Source organism: Aythya marila, assembly GCF_965140915.1.
Source record: "Aythya marila genome assembly, chromosome: Z".
NCBI classification, from domain to species: Eukaryota; Metazoa; Chordata; class Aves; order Anseriformes; family Anatidae; genus Aythya; species Aythya marila.
The window spans coordinates 15,397,947-15,417,393 of record NC_139080.1 but is presented as its reverse complement, the minus strand read 5'-3'; the positions used below and the strand labels follow the sequence as shown (position 1 = coordinate 15,417,393).

The 19,447-nt window shown below is 43.1% G+C and overlaps 1 protein-coding gene across 1 annotated transcript; it reads left to right on the top strand.

Moving 5' to 3' along the window:
* Nucleotides 1-5,617: 5,617 nt before the first annotated feature.
* CCL28 (C-C motif chemokine ligand 28) lies at nt 5,618-16,142 on the top strand. Its single transcript, XM_082783121.1, has 3 exons — nt 5,618-5,828; nt 13,363-13,489; nt 14,314-16,142. Exons 1-3 carry the CDS (start codon nt 5,765-5,767, stop codon nt 14,468-14,470), a joined length of 348 nt encoding a protein of 115 aa, XP_082639247.1. The 5' UTR covers nt 5,618-5,764; the 3' UTR covers nt 14,471-16,142.
* The last annotated feature ends 3,305 nt before the right edge of the window (nt 16,143-19,447 follow it).

Here is a 19,447-nt window from a genome sequence, read left to right as displayed (position 1 = left end):
CACCCTTCAGAAAGGGAAGGTCCTTCACCAAAGCAACCCTCTTCTGTCTGAACTCTGGCTGTGAGAAGCATAAACGAAGTCGTGAAGCTCTTTTTCCTCTTCTCCAGCTTCCATACTTACGCTGAGCACAGGTAAAGTGTGCATTTGATCCTGTGGATGCATAACCAAGCACACCACGCCATGGCCCCAGAGCTGCGAGGGACTCTGTTACCTGGCAGGCAGGAGACCACGAGAGGCAGCCCAAAATCCTTGGTGCCAGCTCAGTAACGAAGATGTAATGTGGGCGTGATGGCTTACAAGGCAAAATTTAATTTCCCGGTACAACCAGTGGCTGCAAGAGATCATAGTTCAGGGTTGATAGTGACTTCACAAGCCATGCTAACAGTCAGTGAATTTGGGTTAGAAAAGAGGGAAAATCACATTTATTCCCCATAGAATTGTTGCAAGTCTGTTGATCCTCACGCTTTGATGCAACATCTGTCGTGCACTCCTCTCAGCCCCTGTTAGTATAACCTCGTGCCGTGGCTGTGTTTGCGTTTGCCCCTGCGTAAGTCTCCTGTGACCATAAACATGTTTTTAGCCAACACATAAGACCAGAACATCTGTATTTATTTATGTTTGTGGAAAAGAGCAACAACCTTTTTTTAAAAACTTGATTTGACTATTTTCCATTGAACGTTTGTCACTTGTGTTATGCCCCTACACATACAACGTTGGGGTTTAAAAGATAGGGACATGCAGGTAGATTAGGGAAATCCAGGTAGACTGAAAAACAGTCTCAAGCTCCTTCAGGCTCAGGAGAAGTAGGTTAGAAAAAAAGCATCATGCTGAACCAGACCGCTGGTCAGATATTGTCTCTACAGGCATGCATTTTCACCGATGGTGTGTTTGCGCGCAGTCCCTCCCACAGTCTGTTTTGTGCATTTCGGAATCCAAATTAACAGACTCATTGTCTCGTCAAAAAGCCAGTTAAGGCCTACGATGAAAAATATGCCAACAAAACTTAGGAACACCTGGCCTTTGGTACTCAGCCTTGTCATGAGAAGCCCTTTGGGAAACAGAGTTGGGAAAAGTGTGTGGAAAACTGATGTAAACTTTGCATTTTGGGCTTGGTTTGGGAGAATGAACTAAGCTATGTAGCCAATAAAATCTTTTAAAAAAAGAACCTCTATAGGAAAGCATGCAGAATTGGTTCTATCAAGAAACACAAATACCAATATTCTTATTTCCCATTTTATATCTCAGCATCAGGTTGTCACCTGAATAAAGCAGCAGCCAGCCATGGAAAACCTCCACTGTCCGTTCTTCTTAGTGCATGCGGGGCCTCTCAGAGCCTCTCTCACATGGTCTTCCTCTGCAGTAAGACTGGCTTGTAAAGGGCAGAGAGGTTGAGAGGGGAAGTGTTGTAGCTGCTAGCCTGAGACAGGGACTTCACAACTTCCACAACTTCCTGAGGACTTACTTTGCACTTTTTTTTTTTTTCCCTGACCTGGGAGATTAATAACATCCTCTGTTTCTCCCTCTGTCCATTTTTCCAGTGAAATAGGTCATTTGTCTCAACCTCCATAACAGGATGTTAACTTCTAAAGTCACATTGGAGATATGGAAAGGCTTTAATGTGGACATCCCCAGGCGATGGAAACACTCTGCTGGCAGCCAAGCCGTCCAGTCCACTGGCAACGATGGACTGAATTTAGGACTCTGGCAGTCCTAAAGAAAGTTTGTGAGGTGAATCCTGGGCTCTGCTCATGCTTTCTCCATGCTGTTTCCATTGGGGAAGAGAGATGCTACCACAGTAAGAGCTAAAATCCAGTAAAGGCACCTGCAGTTAAATGCCTGGCTGTTGCAGAGTATCTGTGGGGTCAGCTGCTTCAGATGCAATACCTGTAAGGGACATTTTATTGAAACAGACAGTAGAAAAAAGGAGGCGTTTCTCTGCACTTTTGGCACTGGAAACAGAGCTGGCACCACACCTTCGTCTTCCTGGTGTGGAGAGCCTGAAGCCTCCTCCCCAGCACAAAAGCCTGCATTATTCCACTGAGCTCTGCTTCCACCCCAGTCTATAATAACCTACTGCTCAGGAGGCCGCTGAGGGAGCAGGGGATCCAGGCTCAGACCCTCACCCCTAGGTGCCAGGCAGTGGCAGAGGCTGGGACAAGTGCCCTCATCTCCCCCCGCCGGGGCTGCAACTCCTGCACGGTGTCCTGAGCCCCAGCAGGGCAGTGAGAAGGAGGCACGGCAGCATGCGGGGACATCGGCCTGCGGGGAGGGACTGGGTGCTCCAGTGTCTCCTCGAGGTGCTTCTCTTTTCCTTCTGTCTGTGTGAGGCGTGGTCTAGAATCGGGGCTGTCTGAAGAGATCGTGGTTTGGGATTTTGTTACCTACACAAGCAATTGGAGATATCTCTAGGAAGTCCAAAGTATGATTGTAAATTATGTTCTCTGTTCATTCATGATTTAAGCCCTTCTAGGAAAAAAAAATAGTTACTGCAAGTTGATTATTGTGAGCCTCATCAGTGTAATAGGAAGCGCTGAAGTAACAGAGTCTAAGTCCATTACTTCTACCAGTAAGCCGAGAGCAAAGGCTCAAGTTAAGTCTTGCTGAAGACAGCAATGGTCCAAAGTTGTTTTAACAGGATTTATCCTGATTTAACAAACGGAATTGGAGGTTTTGTTCTTTGCCAGTAATCAGCACTTCTGTTGGAAGTCTGGCTCCAGAGACTGGAGGCTGTCAGGCCTCGGTGCCCTGGTGCACGCTGCACAGGACTTCTTGGATTGGGGTGCAGGTACACGGGCAGGGCAGAAGCTTGTGTCTGCTGTTCCCCGTGCCGTACCTTTCACTGCAGAAAGTTGTTCAAGGGCAAGCAGGGGGTGAAAGAAGGGCCGTCTACTCCTGCCTGTGCCTGTGTAATTGGAGAAAGGTGTGAGACACCTCACAGTGCATTTTAGCATGGAGAAAGTCGCAGTCCAAAAATTCAAGGCTTTGCTCTCAGGCGTAGCTTTTCCAGCATTCAAAGTAGAACAAATTCAAGACAGAAGTTTAAAAATGACTAGAGCAAGAATTTGCTTTGTTTCCCAGGGCAGAGGAATGACTGCCTTCTCATTTGCAATACTTCTGCCTGCAGGTTAGAGCTTTCAGTTGAGGTTTGAATTCAGTCCAGGTGAATATGTCAATAAAAGCCTTCACGTTCCTCCAGCCGTAATTGCAACTAATGCCATTGTCAACTATGTCAGTGCAATTCTGGGAAAAGAATTTCTGGCTACCTTGTTCTTTCTCTGTATGCTGGACGGCTGCCTGTGTGTTTAAGTGGAGTCATAGCACAATATTTGCCATTGTTTCCTGGCTTTATTTTTATTTTGAATTTCTCAATGTCATAAAATGGAGTTATTTTCTCAGTTTACATTTTGCCCTGTTCTAATAGGTGTAACATTCTAAATTGTTGGCACATTACACAGCCTCCATAAAGTGGAAATCATGTTCCGGGTCTGCCATAATCATCGTTTCCTTGCTGTACTTTCCCATTGAACTGAACATGCATTCATTTTGTTATGGAGCTGTAAATGTCACTGTGAACTCTGAAGGCACAGAAGATGTAAAACTTGAGCTAAAATTGAGTAATCTGACTGCAGAAGTGAGTTGCATTCAGCATGCCATAGCATTTTGTCAGCAGCAGGGAAATGAATGCCTGCAGGTATCCGCGTTTGTTCTGTTTGTGTGACACAGGATGTGTGTGTGTGTCTGAGCAGCCACCTGGGAACACTGCATTTCTCGCATGGGGTACTTTGGTTTTTCTATGTATTTTTCTATGTTTTTTATGTATGTCTGAGCAGCCACCTGGGAACACTGCATTTCTCGCACGGGGTGCTTTGGTTTTTCCCCCACCCCATCGCTGCTCCAGCTCGGCATGCTCTACACTCTTACTGGACTGAAAATTTTGCGGTCTGCACCAGGCGTTTAAAACTGCATCTGGAGAACCTGTGCGAAGCATTTGTCAGAGCAAAATACTTGGTGTCAGTACCCTCACGGACACAAAGCACCCAGTTTTGAGGAGATAAAACCCCATTAGTACTGATGGAAGCCATTTCTTTAGTTCTTCAGTAACACCTGTTTTATTCAGCCTATTCCTCTTTGTGCTACGTTGAAGTATATTAACACTGCTAATAGCCTTGTCCTTACCTAAGTTCATATTAATTAAGGTGCTGTGAGCTGTCTTAGCTTTGCTAGTGGCAGTTTAGACTTTTTAACAGATTTTTCACTGTAATTAAATGCCAGCAATGAGTCAGCTTGTTGATTTCAACACAAACGACTTCCCCGAAATCATACGTGAAGTGGCACACATTATCTTCTCCTCTTAACACAGTAGAGCCTCATTTGAATGTGTAGTACTCTGCAGGTGCCTTATTCTCTTATCCTGGTAGATAACAGTGTCAAGCAGGAACCAAGAGCTACGAAGTAAAGCTGTAATAGCCGGTCAGTTTGATCACACGATAGTAATTTATTATGAGGCTGAACTGTAAAACTGGTGTGGGGACAGTGCAAGCATAGATTAAAGTCACTGAGGCTAGCAATTTATTATATCTTGTGCTCTGGAAATTTAGGAATGGTAAGAACTGCTGTAATGAGCCAGAGCAAAGGTGAGCCTGGCTGAAGAGTCCATGGACTTCTTGAGCTGATTCTTCAGGTTCGGTCTTAGAAAAAGTCCCAGCAGACAGCCTGCGTGGCACTGGCAGTGGTGGAAGGTGGCAAAATATGGAAACCACCTGCTGCTGGTGCACTCTCTCAGCTCAGGGAGACACCACACGGTAATCCTTCCAAGCATTAGAAAATGTGAACCTGTGACCTATGTCATCTGTAGCAGGAAATTTCAGGTGTTATTTTCCCCAGAGTTTTTCCCCTGCATGAATCAGGAAAACCTTCTTTGATGCCATTCACAGACCAATTATAGATATTATCAGCCTCCAAATACAAAACTTTACTTTTTTTTTTTTCCCATGGAGAGCCATACATTTGTTCAGATTGAGTGTTCCTCTAATGTCACAGAGAATGATTGACATGGCTGCAGAAATGAGAGTTATGAGACAATGAAGGGTGATACACCAGGTATACCATTCCCAGCTGTCTTTTGCCAAAAAAACGTTCCTGTCTCTTTCACGAACAGCATGGCTGCTGCCCTACCAGCAGGTTGGAAGGGGGCTAAGGCATGCTGAATAGCACGGCCCTTGTTTAGGGTCTCTCACCAGCTGAAAACACGAGACTCGAACACAAAGCTGGTGCATGGCAAGCGGCTCTGTGGGGCTGAGCCTGTTTACAGTGCAGCGGGTTTGGCCTGTGTGGTCGCGTGTTTAGCTTTCACACAAAGGCAATATCTAATAACAAAGGTGCTTGGTTTTTTGTCCTCCTGATTTAATCCTGCAAATGTTTGTTTCCGAGGCATTTCTATAAGCAGCACTTCTACTGCTGAAAAGCCTCCTCAGCGAGGAGGGCTTGGGATGCAGCGGTGAGGCAGAGCGGCCTCAGTGCTGCCGCGTACGCAGAGCCTCCTCTCCCACCTGTCCGAGACTTCCCCGTGTAAGCAGGGAAGAAGGGGTAAGAAGAGGAGGCCACCTGAAGCCCGCTGTGCTGCAGAGGACAGAGCCGACTTCGAGCTGCTGCCCAGGGTGGGGCTTGCGATCACGTTCTTCCCCAGCAGCCGGGAGGTCGGGCCACAAGATATTTCCTGTAACTCGCTGCCGGCTCCCTCAGCGCACCCCGGCTCCTGGGAGGAATGGATGTGAACTTAGTCACTGTTCTTGCTCTCCTAACAGTCGCGGTTAGTCGGACGTCTGAGAGTAAGTACCACTGTGCTTTATCTCTTTCTATGTTTTAATTTCCTAAAAGTAAAAGGAAAAAGAAAAAAAAAATCCCAAGGTGTGTCTACCTGGAATTGTGTCTCCTTAAGTCTCTGCAGCTCTGCAAGGGATCAAAGATGATAGCTTAAAGGTCTGTGCTGTAGCATGGGAAGGTTTTAAAACTGAAAGCTGGCTCTCCTAACCCGCGTAGAACAACTGGAGTTTGTTTCCCTGGAATAAGTTTCACCTGAGCATTCCTTCGTGTTCCCTTAACAGTTGTGGGGACTTTGTCATTCTGCAAAATGGCTTAAATGAGGAAAAGCCGTGTGGGTAATCTGTCATAGCAAATACTGTCAGGAACACTGCAGCTGAGAAATTTTCATTGCTGAAGGTGTAAGACCGTTAAAGCAGTAATTTCCGACAGAACACGTAATAAAATTTTACTGTTTGTTTAAAGGTATCTCTCCAGTTCAGCTGTGATTTCCTACTTTCTGAGCTTCTTGAGAGGCAATATGCTAGAAAATCACTTGTTCTTTTTCCTTTTATGTTCACATGTCCTTGGTGGCAAAGATTTCAAAATGCTTGTAAAGACTTACTTCAAATAACCAATTTCTCATACGCAGAGAAGAGGTTTTCACAGCTTTGCTTCGCATTCACTGCGCATCTCAAAGATCCATGAGATCTCCTAATGCTTGCTCTTTTCTTCCTGTATTTCCATCAAAATAACTTTCCAAACAGATTAGCCAGTGCTGTGCTTGAATTCATACTGTTTCTTTGTAATTTACTACTGTAAAATAAGCTGTGTTCTCAGAGAAGATGACTCAAATTCTGGAGAACTTCATCCTTTGCAATTTCTTGCAAATATCACTTGCACTTTCCTAATTTTCCACTGGTTACAGTAGGAGTGGGAAATGCTGAGTTCCCTGGTGATTTAGAGAACACATGGACAAAATGTGCCTTAACTTTTTGTCCCATTAAAATGGCCACTGCACCTGCTGGCCTGAGAAGACTGTGTGAGTTCCTTTCCATTAGATTTATGATCTGGCCAGTCAGCAAGGTCTTGCACAACAGCAACGGCATGTACACACACACACACACAGGTCAAAGTAAAGGTTTTCTTAGCGCTCATTCTGTCACACTGAACTACCTGGGGCAGGGGAAATACCTTCATCGTCTAATTTACCTTACACAAACATGTTCCACGTTTACCAACAACATTCGAACAGCAGAGCCCGCAATAAAAAAGGCAGAACTGCATCTGGTTGTATGGGTATGGGCACGCCCTACCCTCATCTGAACCAGCACTCGGCTTCCGCTGGCCATTATGCATCTGTTCATTTCAGTGGCACGGTACAGAGGCATGAATAAGTTTTGGGCTGCTACATGCCGATTTGCAGAAGTTTCCTTTGCTCGTGGCTGTGGATTGGTCGCTGTTGAACAGACGCCAGGTAAGCCATCTGGTGGCCAAATTACACCCAGCCGCAGGCAGGAACGTGTCTGCCAGGCACTGCCAGAAAACGAGCAGAGCAAGACTGTTTTGAAGTGTGGCAGGAAGGGTTTGCTGGAAGTTTTTTTGTTTTTGTTTTTTGTTTTTTTTTTTCCCTTAACTTCATTAAAAAAAAAAAAAAAAGGCAATTTTGCTTTGGAAAAAAAACACACACATAAAAAAACAACAACAAAAAAAAAACACTATATTCTCCTATCCACTCATTGCTTTCAGCATGATGGCTTTACAGTGTCAGACACTGTCACACCTGCTGTGGCAGTCATGAGAGGCTAAGCAGCAGGTTGGATAAGGAACTTATTTCAAAGGTGGTTGATCTGAATTTCAGATTGAGAAGACATTTCTCTTTTGAAAACTCCCACATATATTCAATTTTGAAGATATTTAGACAGAAACTTGATAATTCTTACATAATAAAAGCATCCAAAATGAGTGCTAAATGCTGCAGGGTTGGAATAACAAGTAAATAAGATTGTCTGGGTATTCCTGATGCAGTTAGCTGGAGTTATTCCAGTCAAGTCATTCTAGTAATGCTGGTCTGGTCAGCATGAGGGTCATCTGTGCAGTGTGGGAGATGGGTTTCTTCTCATTAAACTGCATTTCTTCATAGAAAAGTAAGAGATGTATGTTAATACGACAACTTCTTGTTGCATTGCAATGTGCAAGGCATTACATGTTTTTTTTATTTGCTAAGAAAAGTAGGAATTTCACCTTCTGGTAAGGCACTAGATAATAGTGTTTCTTTGACCACACCAGTATGTGGCCAGAAACATAGTGCTTGCCAATTTTCATCCTGCATCAAGGATGCTGCGTGGGAATAGAAAGCTTCCACACTGATGGTGATTTGATGGACCAAGACATATTTGCAAATCATGGCCTGCGTGGCACACCCATCTGTCAGCCTCCAGTCAGCCCTCCTGGCTTGAAACTGGCCATATTAACAACAATTGACAGCAGAGCAGAAAAGGCATCACTAAATGACTTCATTTATATTTATTCTAGGCCAGAAAATTGTATGTTATGGTTTATATTTTATTAAATATTATTTTCACCACTTTGGCAGATATAGCTTAGAATCCCTTCTAAATCTTTTCTTTGTCTCTTTTTCAGTTCTGTACTTCAGGTTTGTGTATTCTCATACAATCAGAATAGAAGGAAGGGTTTAATCAGGCACAGTTCAGCATCCAAGTTCCCCTCTCAGTGCCAGCTGTTGAGCAACCTTCGTGTTTTAACAGAGTACAACTACGCCGCATTTGCCAAGGATTCTAGCAACCTGCTTTGTTCACTTGCCAAGCAGGATCAGAGCCTTCTTCATAATGAAATAGTTACTGACCTGCTTTGTGTTAAGCTAGGAAGACATGCTTTAAGGTACTGAACTCTTAAATCAGCCCCAAGTTTGTTTTAGATGAAAGAAACATTTTCTGGCAGCTTCATTAGCAAACGAGTACTAAATGATCTGCCTTACAGAAGTTAGTATAAAGTGTAGGTGTTCTGAGAGAAATCTTCCTTCTGAGGGCTGAGCCTGGATTTTATGGTCATAAATCAACAGCACTGGATTAAGGTGGGAAATTTATCTACGGGAACGGCTGTATTGAGACTAGAGCATTTTAATACTTATCATGGTCTGACTAATCAAGACATTAATCCAGTTAATCAATGCAAGGGCTTTTTGTGCATATGTACAAAGCCTACTTTGTAACCACAGAAGAATTCCATTAGGAAACACTAATGACTGCTGCTGATAATCCCAGCAGTGCCGAAGTTGTGCAATCAGTGCAGGGCTGCATCAACGCATGATGAATTTGAGACACTTTAGCAGCAGATCTCACATTTCGGTTTAGACATGGAAAGAGCCCCAGGTTCCCAGATTTCACCATGCAAGATAAGCTGCCTGTCTGAACACAGGGCACGTTGGAAGAACCTGTTCTGGTTAACAACTGTGTGCATCTTTGCAGGACTCCCTTGGTCTGTGCAAGTGCAAGACCTTCCTATCGGGTATTTGAGGTGGGGACCAGAAATGTCTTTCCCACTGTTCCCACCTACAGCCCAGCATTTCTGTTGTGCTTGGTTAAACGGAGCAAAAAGGCGCAGGGGTAGGGAATGCCATGGCTCCATCACTCACTACCTATTTCTATGTGGCTTCATCTCCTTAACAGGCTGCCCAGGGAGGTTGTGGAGTCTCCTCTGGAGATATTCAAGGCCCATCTGGACACCCACCTGGGCAGCCTGCTCTAGGGAACCTGCTTTGGCAGGGGGGTTGGACCCGATGATCTCTTGAGGTCCCTTCCAACCCCTACAGTTCTGTGATTCCATAATTCCTCTTTTTTTTCTCCACCTGGTCCCCTTCAGCTAAAATATGAGACAATGACCTGTCCTGCTGTGATAGATTTCCTACAGAAGAGCCTGGCTGAGCCAATGGCTGCTGTGTTTCTCCTCCCCAGTGTCTACCCACAGGGGAACATTTATGTAGCCCTGCCTGCCTAAAAACTGCAGCCAGAGACCAGCAGAATAGCCATCTGCTACTGATGCTGTATTCCGCAGGAAGTCCCTTCACCAGGCACTACAATTTCTTGTAAGTGGGAAAGATCTAGGGTAATCAGCCCAAAACTGGAGAAATGTTCATGGCTGCTCCAGAAAGTGAGCAGGAAGCAGTAACATTTCTTGCCTGAACTCTAGACAGCATGGCCTTCCTCAACTGCTATCCTGTGGCTCTTGGGTTTGAGAATGATGACCAAAGAAATTAAAGCAGAAATGATGAAAAAAGTTTCTACATACTGAGTTTGGCGGGGTAGAGGATAAGAAATGGAAGCTAAGACAAGGCTGTCCTTTCTCTCCAGTGCTTCTGAAGTCGGTAAAGCTATCCATAGCATGTTAAATAAATCCAGTATAATGAAAAGATTAGTAATAGTGTATTCCACAAGCCACAGTGGCAAAGTATGTATCCGTAAAGGAGGTCCTTCCTAGGCATCCTTGAGAGAGAAGGCTGGGTGAGTGAGGGTGTTTTCCAGTTACTCGTTTGCCCTGTGCAAGGGTGCTTAACTTGCTCCAGTGGAATTTTCCACAGGATTTGAAGTATTAGAGGCTACCCCAAAGTAGGACACAAAACATTTAAATAGCAGTGGATCTTTCCTAGGTGAGTGTTACCAAGGAATAAACACCAAAGCGAGTAATATCACCTGCTGAAATAACAGCAGAGCTGAAATAACAGCAGAGTGATCCCTGAGTGGACCTGTCTCAAGATGATTGCTAAGCTTGTTGATCCTGTCAGCTGCTCCTTCAGTGTCCTCATTAAAGAGGCTCAGTGTCACACAACAGGTCTAAACAGTTTTTGGTAAGCAGCCGTGGATTTCTCATTGTGTCACTGGGCCACTGAGACAAGTGAAATGGGCAGCACTGAAAAAATCTCTTACAGTGACAAAGGGCAATAAAAGACCTGGCCAACATCTGTGTGGAAACACAGTTCTTTTCTTTTAACCACTGTGCTGACCACTGATTAACAACTAATGAGCCTGACCTAATTGCTGAAGCCCAAACATATTTCTGGTATTGGGTTGGGCTGAATTCATTAGCTTTGCTTATTACCACCTAGTTCCTTCCCACTTATGGGATCAGAGCACAGTTATGTTAATAAATCATACCAGTGCTCCAGAACAACAGGTCCCTTTCCTGGGGCTTGGGGGAGATACAGGAGTTCCTTGACTCACTGCCCTGACTGTTCTTTAATTTCTATTAAACTTAATTTCTATTAAATTCTAATTAATTTCTATTTGCCATATTGTAACTGTGCACTCATGTACAGAACAACAATAACATAAAAAATCACATTTTATTTAAAAGTGATAGCTTATTTTTTTGTTGAAGAGCAGTGAAGTTGGAGCAGACTGGAGTTCCTCAGGGTCAATAGCCATACAAGCCTATGAAAGCAAGACTGCCGCCCTAAGCACACACCTCCAACAAAAAGTTACTAGCAGGTTCTCAGTCTCTGTAAGACAGGGAAATAAGCACCACCTCATTCACACTCTACTACAAAATTGCAGTCTGTTTTCTGTCCGTGTATTCACCAGTTTAATTGGAGTCTGTTGTGTGTTCTCACATGTTGAGGCATATTTTTTTGCATAGCTGCATGATTTAGAGAGGATTAATGCTCCAGTCCAAAGACTGAATGAGCATCAGGCAACTGAATTCATTCTAAAATTGCTAAATTTTAATTAGCAATTAATTTTGTTAATTTTTATTTAATTTCCTCATATGCTTATACAGCTCATACAGCTATAAAAGTACATCAAAAATAATTTATTAATTTTCGGTTATAAAGTGTGCGAAGGACAGTTCAATACAATCCAGATCAAGGAAACAAAGCAAGTGATGCTGGTAAGTCCATGAAGTGAATGTGGGCAAACAATGGTAGCCATGCAGCAGGGAGGACAGCTGCCTCACCCTAAAACCTTCTGTAGTATCTGGTGATTCTGCCCAAGGCTGGCGGTGCTGGCCTTGCAATGCTTTTAGTTTACTAGACCTCAGAGAAGCACAGGACTGGACCTCAGATAACATTCAAGATACTATTGCCCTTCCCTGAGCTTTTTTTCCTATGTAATTTTTCTGCAAGGAACCAACTGGCAACAATGAACACTCATATTTCAGTCACTAACAGTCATAAACCCTCAGAAAAAAATAAACTTAGTGGTGCTGTGAGAGTTGAAAACATGAATTTGCAAACATGAATTAATTGGCTTCATGAATAGCATGCTGTTTTCTCTCTTCTCAAGAGAGAAAAGAAAAGGACATCAGGGAAATAATACATGTAACATACAATACTTAATTAGTCCTTCTGCACCATACAATTATTTATAGCCTCCTCTCTGGGTTGCCGAGGAGGTGACTATCAGAGCAGCTGCTGCCTTTCACCCTCCCTTCTGACTGCGCAGTCCCAGGTCTCTGTCAGCTACCCCACCGGGTACTAAAACATCCTGCAAGCTGCAGCAGGTAGCATGACTGGCCTTCAGTGAATTTTACTATATTGCTAGCTGCTTTAGCTCCCTGCTGCAGCTCTGCCAGCCTTCCCTGTTATTCTAGCTCTCAGAGAGAATTCTTGTGAGAAGCAGGTCACACAGTCTTCATAGGGGAAATTTTGTGAAGAGCCTTCTATTTTCTTGTTTACAGCAACCACTGAAAATGGATTCTCTCACTTATTCTTATCTATTCACTTCAAGGCTGAATGGTTACTTAAGAAACAGCATGACTCTTTTCATGGCCAGGAAAAAAATAAAATCAAATAGGAAGATTCCTTCCCTACCTTACACAGATTGATTCATTGGCTGGGACAGAGAAGTCCTTGTTGTGCTCACTTTGAAACATGGGTTTGATCCCAAGACTCTCACATCCGAGAAAAATCCCTCAACCACATAGCTCAGCTTGTACTTGAACTCTCGGAGGGAATCCCTTTAGAAGGTGTACACCTGTGTTAGCAATGAAGAAAAACAAACAGCAATGTGTGACTATTTGTTACAAAAAAATCTTGAGTTAGCATCTGATTTTTAACCTCTAGTCTTTTTTTTTTTTTTTTAAGATGGTATTTATCAAGCAGAAAAAAAATCTGCAGATCATTCCCTAGCAGAGACACATTCAGTCATGAACCCACAAGCCCCAGGGGAAAAAGACAACACAAAATCCAGCAATAGCATTAATAATTTCAAAGACAAACGATAATGAGGCTGATTCAAGATCTCAGGACGAGAGAGGAGGGTAAAAAGGAAGAATGCAATAAAACATTTTTTGCTGTGAGGGTGGTCAGACACTAGAAGAGGTTTTCCAGAGAGGTTGTGGAGTGTCCATTTGTGGAGATGCTCAGAGCTCAATTAGGCACAGTCCTGGGCTATCTGCTCCAGCTGATGCTGCTTCAGCAGGAAAGCTGGGTCAGATGGTCTCAGGAAGACACTCTCAACCTCAACTAGCATGTGACTCTGTGAAGTTAAGCTGTGGGTTGTCCCTTCATGTCTAAGCCATTTCTAACTTTGTTATTACTCTTTTTAGCTTTGTTTCCCGGGGCCTTTAACTGTTGCACGAAAATTTCAGATGAAATTCCCAAAGGAATTCTCCCCAGAGTGGAGAGGTTTGAGATCCAGAAAGCTGATGGCCTGTGTCACCTAGAAGCTGTTATGTAAGAAATGTTTTGGGTGCTTCACTGTGAGAGGGGTACTGTCAAATTGAAACCTGTTAGGCATCATTTTAACAAGTAGAATCTTAGTTTGCTTACAGAAATTCATTGAAACATAAGACTGTGTGTGATCTAAGAATCGTCCATTGTTGTGCTGTTTGAACTTAAGGCTGCTAAAATTTAATTTCCTTTTCAATAAAAATATTGATCTTTATTCAGCCTGCACTAACTTTGACACGTGCTTCATTTTCAGCATTGAAAAAGGACTTAGGCACCTTAGGTTCTCTGATTTATTTATTTTTATTATTTTTGTATTACTAGTCCTGATCCCCTACAAACCCTGCCTAAACTCAATAGTTGGCTTTACTTTTGCACATAAGCAATTTCAATTATTTTACTTTTTTATTATTATTATTTTGGCTGGTACAATATTACAATGTTTGGGTTAAACTGGCAGTTTTGTATGTAATACTGGAAATTTTTCATTTCTAGACCATTTCCATGATGATCACAATAGTAATAATAAAGTGATCTACATACTTTTTTTTTTTTTTTTTTTTTTCAGTAGAAATGTAGGGTTTTGTACTGTGGTTCTGTTCAGAGTGACTGAAGCAGGAAAGTTTTTTCAGACTTTGGAAGACAGTGTAATCATGTAAACCTTTGGTACTACCAGTTTCCATATCTGAAAACAGACAAAAGGAAATTGACATACTATAGAATATAAGATTAAGCATGTTTCATGATGCTTTTGTAGGTGAATGATAAGTATGATATTTATTTATTTATTCTTCATTTTTTTCTTTGATGACTGATTTCTGCTCTGGCAGTCTCTACATAGGAGACAGAAAGTTCTGTGTGAGCCCACAGATTAAAAGAGTTAAAAAATGGATGAAGAAGAAGAAGCACAAGATTGCTGGGAAAAAAACTCATGGGAGAAAACAGAGAAGAAGCAAAAATAATAAAAAAAGCGAGAAGCAGCAGTAACATGATGAAGCAAGTCCCATGATGAAGATACCTGTGGCATACAGCACTCTGAACAGACACCAAACTACATCAATGAAGGATGATTATAGTATTAAAATAGCCTTCCAAATATCTATGTTCTAGAGACAGCAGTGGCAAAAAATCATCACATGTATACAACAATGATGCTGGGCCAATTCCCAACAAAATGACTTGATGTTCCTGACAATGTCTTGCAGCATGTGCTCTGCTGTACCTCCTTGATTTATGGGTATACTTAAATCCCCCTCCTTTTAACACTGCTTTCACAGCTACCTCCCTGTGATTTTTATTTAATATGCCAACAATCCTTCTCATTGTTTTATTTATCCCACTCCCAATCTTTGCTCCGTTTCTTCCCAGTTTGCAATCATTTTTGTGCAATACCTTTGTGCTGCTGCCTCTTTTGTTTCTACTCTTCTAGTCACAAATATGGACTTTTTTCTTTTTTTCCTACGTAATTTTACAGATGCCTTTCCAGATCCTAGTTTAGTTAGTGTTGGCCAAAACCATGGATCTTTTGCCTACTCCAAACACTCTCTGCTGTCAGTGATTATTATCGCTGGAAATACTGGAATGCCATTGAACCAAGCCTGGTCATCAGACTCAGCATGTGGTGTCCAAAGCCGTGCAGAAAAGAGCCTTGATTGATGTTGTGCATTTCTTTCTCCCTTCTTCATGGCATTTGATGAAGTAGTTCCTCAGAGTTATCTCCTGTATTTGTTTTGTAATTCTTATGTCTAACTATACCGCAGACATGGGAGGATGCAAGGCAGATGACAGTAGGTAGAAGCAGCTGCTTCTGAGTTCCCTAAAGAAAAAGAGGAACATCTGTAGCAAGGCCACTAGAGAACAGGTAGCGCACTCCCACAGACACACAGCTGATGAAAGAAACTCCTTCCAAAGCACATAAAGGAAAACAAGAAACATAATTGTCATCTCCGATAAGCCAACGGTGCCCTAACAGGGATGAGGCAACACTTCTTCTAGCTTCTAGGGAATACTGCGTGTGCTGCTTACACTGGCACAGCTCCATCCTCTGCCTGCTGCGATGCCACGTCGGAAGCAGGCTGCCACAAGCAGGAGTCGCAGTTGTTCTGGCTGGGCATGCACAGGAGCTCTTCCTCCTGACTGCCTTGTACAGCAGTGCATTAGTGTCTTGTGTGTTGGACAGGGTCCAAACCTCATGGGCCCAGGCTAGCAGAGCACCAAGAACACTGAAACGCATTCCACTGTGCTATTAGCTCCCAGCAGCTCTGTTCACTTTCTTCCTTGTGCTCTGCTATTAATTCCAGATTTTATCTTCATGCCTCCCTCTTGTGTCACAGACATCCAGGTGTGTCTGTGATGGCATCTCAGCTCCTCGTAGCTTTCTCACAGATGCAGCCAGTGGCTTTTGAGCCTACTGAGTGTACCCTAAATATTGAGACTGATACAATACTGACTGTACCCTAACTTCCATGCCTATTTTATCGGGGATATTCAACATATTCAGAAAAGCAGCAAAGTGTATTTTTGTAGTTTTTAATAACTGGAATTACTACAATGTTGTAAGACCCAGATGGATCTGCAACTCAAATGCTATTAAAATATTTGCCTTTACTGAACCTACTTTAAAAGAGTGTGATATTTTTGTTTACGTCTTCCAGCTCTTCATACTGTATGTTGTCTCCTATTAGTTTCTCCTGGATCCAGTAGATTAAATTGAAAGATTAGGAGAAGATAGAGGCCATCTATCTCCAGCTGCCAAATGTGTTTTGATTTTGTGTTCCTGTGCATTCTTTTGGGAACTGAATTAGGAATAGAGTCTAGCAGTCGATCTGAAAAAATGTCTTCCCCAGTATTGGTATATCAAGTATCAAAACAGCACTTTGAAGACCTACTCTGTGGTACAGCTTCATTTATCCCTGAACCCTGACACACAAGCACTGAATACAAAAAAGAAAATTCTCCAGTTTCCAAACCTTCACTTAGGTGACCTCACACACTCTGTACCTGAGCATTACTTTTGACCTTTACTATTTTGTACTTGGCAACAAAATGAAATCAATACTTTTTTTCTGTTGTTATCTCAACATCTTGTTTTGCAGAAGGGATTATTACAGCACATGACTTTGTTTTCAAAAAAAAAAAAAAAAGTGATAGCAATGGGTTTAGGCAACCAAAGATGCAGTCAGCTGCTTCTGAAAACCTCACTGAGCATTTTAGTGACTTAGAAGCCTAGTTTCCATTGAATTCCATCCCAATTTGGCCCATGATTCATTTCACATTCTTGAAAATTCCAATAAATTTACTCCGTTTCAAGAAACAGCTTTAATATTTGGTTGTTTGATTTATTGTAAGAGTCATCAACTCTTAAAATATTAGCCCAATATGATCATCTCTATCTCTCCAGGAGGCTTTAGAAAAACCAGTCACAGATAGGATTGCCTAACAACTATGAAACAGAAGCAAAGAATTCTCCATTAACACCAGTGACAGGACCCGCGGGAACGGGGTTAAGCTGAGGCAGGGGAAATTTAGGCTGGACGTCAGGAGGGGGTTCTTCACAGAGAGGGTGGTTGCACACGGGAACAGGCTCCCCAGGGAAGTGGTCACTGCACCGAGCCTGTCTGAATTTAAGAAGCGATTGGACTGTGCACTTAGTCACATGGTCTGAACTTTTGGGTAGACCTGTGCGGTGTCAAGAGTTGGACTTGATGATCCTTAAGGGTCCCTTCCAACTCAGGATATTCTATGATTCTATGATTCTATGAATTTGTCAGGTCTATTTAGACAAAACCAGAGTCCTAAAGTTGTTACCGTGACTTGAAACCAGAAGTAAAGGAGAATCATCAGACAGCAAACACATTTCTCTCAAAGCACTTGGTTTAGGAGATTCCACTCACTTCTGCATAAGTGAGAAATGGTAAGAGAGACTCAAATTCAAACTCACCTTCTGTCAAAACGGGCTCAAATGATGCATGGGTTTTATGGAAGGAAAAGGATGTTTGTCCTCTCACCACCAGTGTCTGAGCTTCAAGGTTGTTCTGAATTATTCTGGGTTTCTTTGGTAATTGCATCTTTAGCGAGTGGACCTTTTTTCCCTTTCTCAGGTTACAAGTTCCATGGTTACAGAGGTGCAGCAATCCTTCTGGCACACAAATACACCAAACGCTGTCTCTGTTATGCTGTCCACTGAAAATATCACTGGGCAGATTTGCAAAGTTCTTCAGCCATGGAAGGGGAACAACATGCACTCTCAGAAGACGCGGTGCAAACGGTGGCAATCCCATGTCTGGAGCATGACTCGGTTAAAGGACTATAACCTTAATTACCTAAGATCTGGAACAAGATCCATCAACAAATTTATTGTTATTTACTGCAATCTTTCTGAGAAATCAACATAAACCAATTGTCATCAATTCCATTGCAACAGCTGTATAGGCAGACCTTTCTTGCAAACAGTATCTGTAAGTATTCCCTGACATTACACTCAGGGACAGGAAAATTGGATCTGAAGCCTCTTGAAGCTGAAGAAAAGGAGTAATGCTCTTGATAACAATGACAGAAGAAATTGTAGCTACTAATCAGAAGTAGTAAATCTTAGGCTACAAAATGCTTACTAGGGCTACAAAAACCCTTACTAGGGCTACTAAATTAGTTATTGAAACAGTCAGCAAGAGGAGGTAATCTGAAGTTGATGTAGATTTAAATTAGTATCTGGAGCATCCTTAGAAGACAAATACATCACTTTTTTCAGCATAGGTTAGATACCTGGTCCCTGAACTTAACTCCAAATGATAATGAAAAAAAAACTAGGACTGCATTGTGTCTTTAGACTGTTTTAAAATTCAGAAAATCCAGCAACTGGCTGTTACATTTCAACTTTTAGCTTTCCTTCATCAGCTGCAGGGTGTAATCTGTAAATGTGTTTTGATATGGGCACAGTAGGAGAACATGGTTATAATTCTGTTGGCTACAGGTGGTTCATTCATTTGTATTTTTAAATTTCACTATTTTGCACACACATTATTTCAGATTAATAGCAATGATTTCGTGCATGCCTATGCCATACTGTCTTCAACAACATAGAAAGTTAATGAGAAAGACTGGAAACGAGGCAGTAAATGTGGATCATCCCTTGGTCAGATATGTGAAGATGTAAAAAAACTCAGAAGATTGCTATTTACACTTGCATATATTGTTGGGTACATTAAAAAAAAAAATAAAATCTGCTTTTACCATTCTGGAAGCAGATAGGACGGTTATCAAAAAGAAAGCATGATGTGACTGCAGGCAGACAGATGAGCACAGTTGAGCTGTCAGGGAGCAGCAAGGGCAGGCTGCCGGGCGAGGGCAGGCGAGCCAGAAGCCAAACGTGACACCAAGGCCGGCCGGGCAGTGGCCTTGCTGACAAGGGCACACTCTCACGGCACACGAACAGGAAAGCAAAACAGATCCAGGGACAGCCGCCAGGGTCAGCAGGGAAGGCTGCCGCAGTGAGGCAGGTCCAAGGCGAAGCTGGGCGTCATGTCCATGGCCAGGAGCATCCCGGGACGGAGCTGGGCATGTGCACCCACAGAGCTCCCGAGTTGTGAGGCAGCTCTGGAGTTTTGGGGAGGCTTCCTGCTGCTCCCTGCCTCACAGCCCTCCCCGCTGCGTCTGACCCAGCTGAGGAGGACACGCTGCATGGCGGCTGGCCACACAGAGACACCAGGGACCCCAGCGTGTAGGGAAGGGGCTGTAAAAGCCCCATGTCCTGCGCTTCCACCCCGACATCAGGCCCTGCAAATTGAGGACCAGACGGCTTGCTTCCTCTCTTCCTGAGCAGGTGCGGCTCTCCACGCCAGCACAAAGTACCACACCGTGAGGAGCCATTCTGGCACATGGTGAGGGCTGCCATTAGGAGCCCATTTTGAAGTCTGGAAGAAGGAGACTATTTTTTTCTCTGGTAGGAAGGAAAAAGAAGGAGGAATT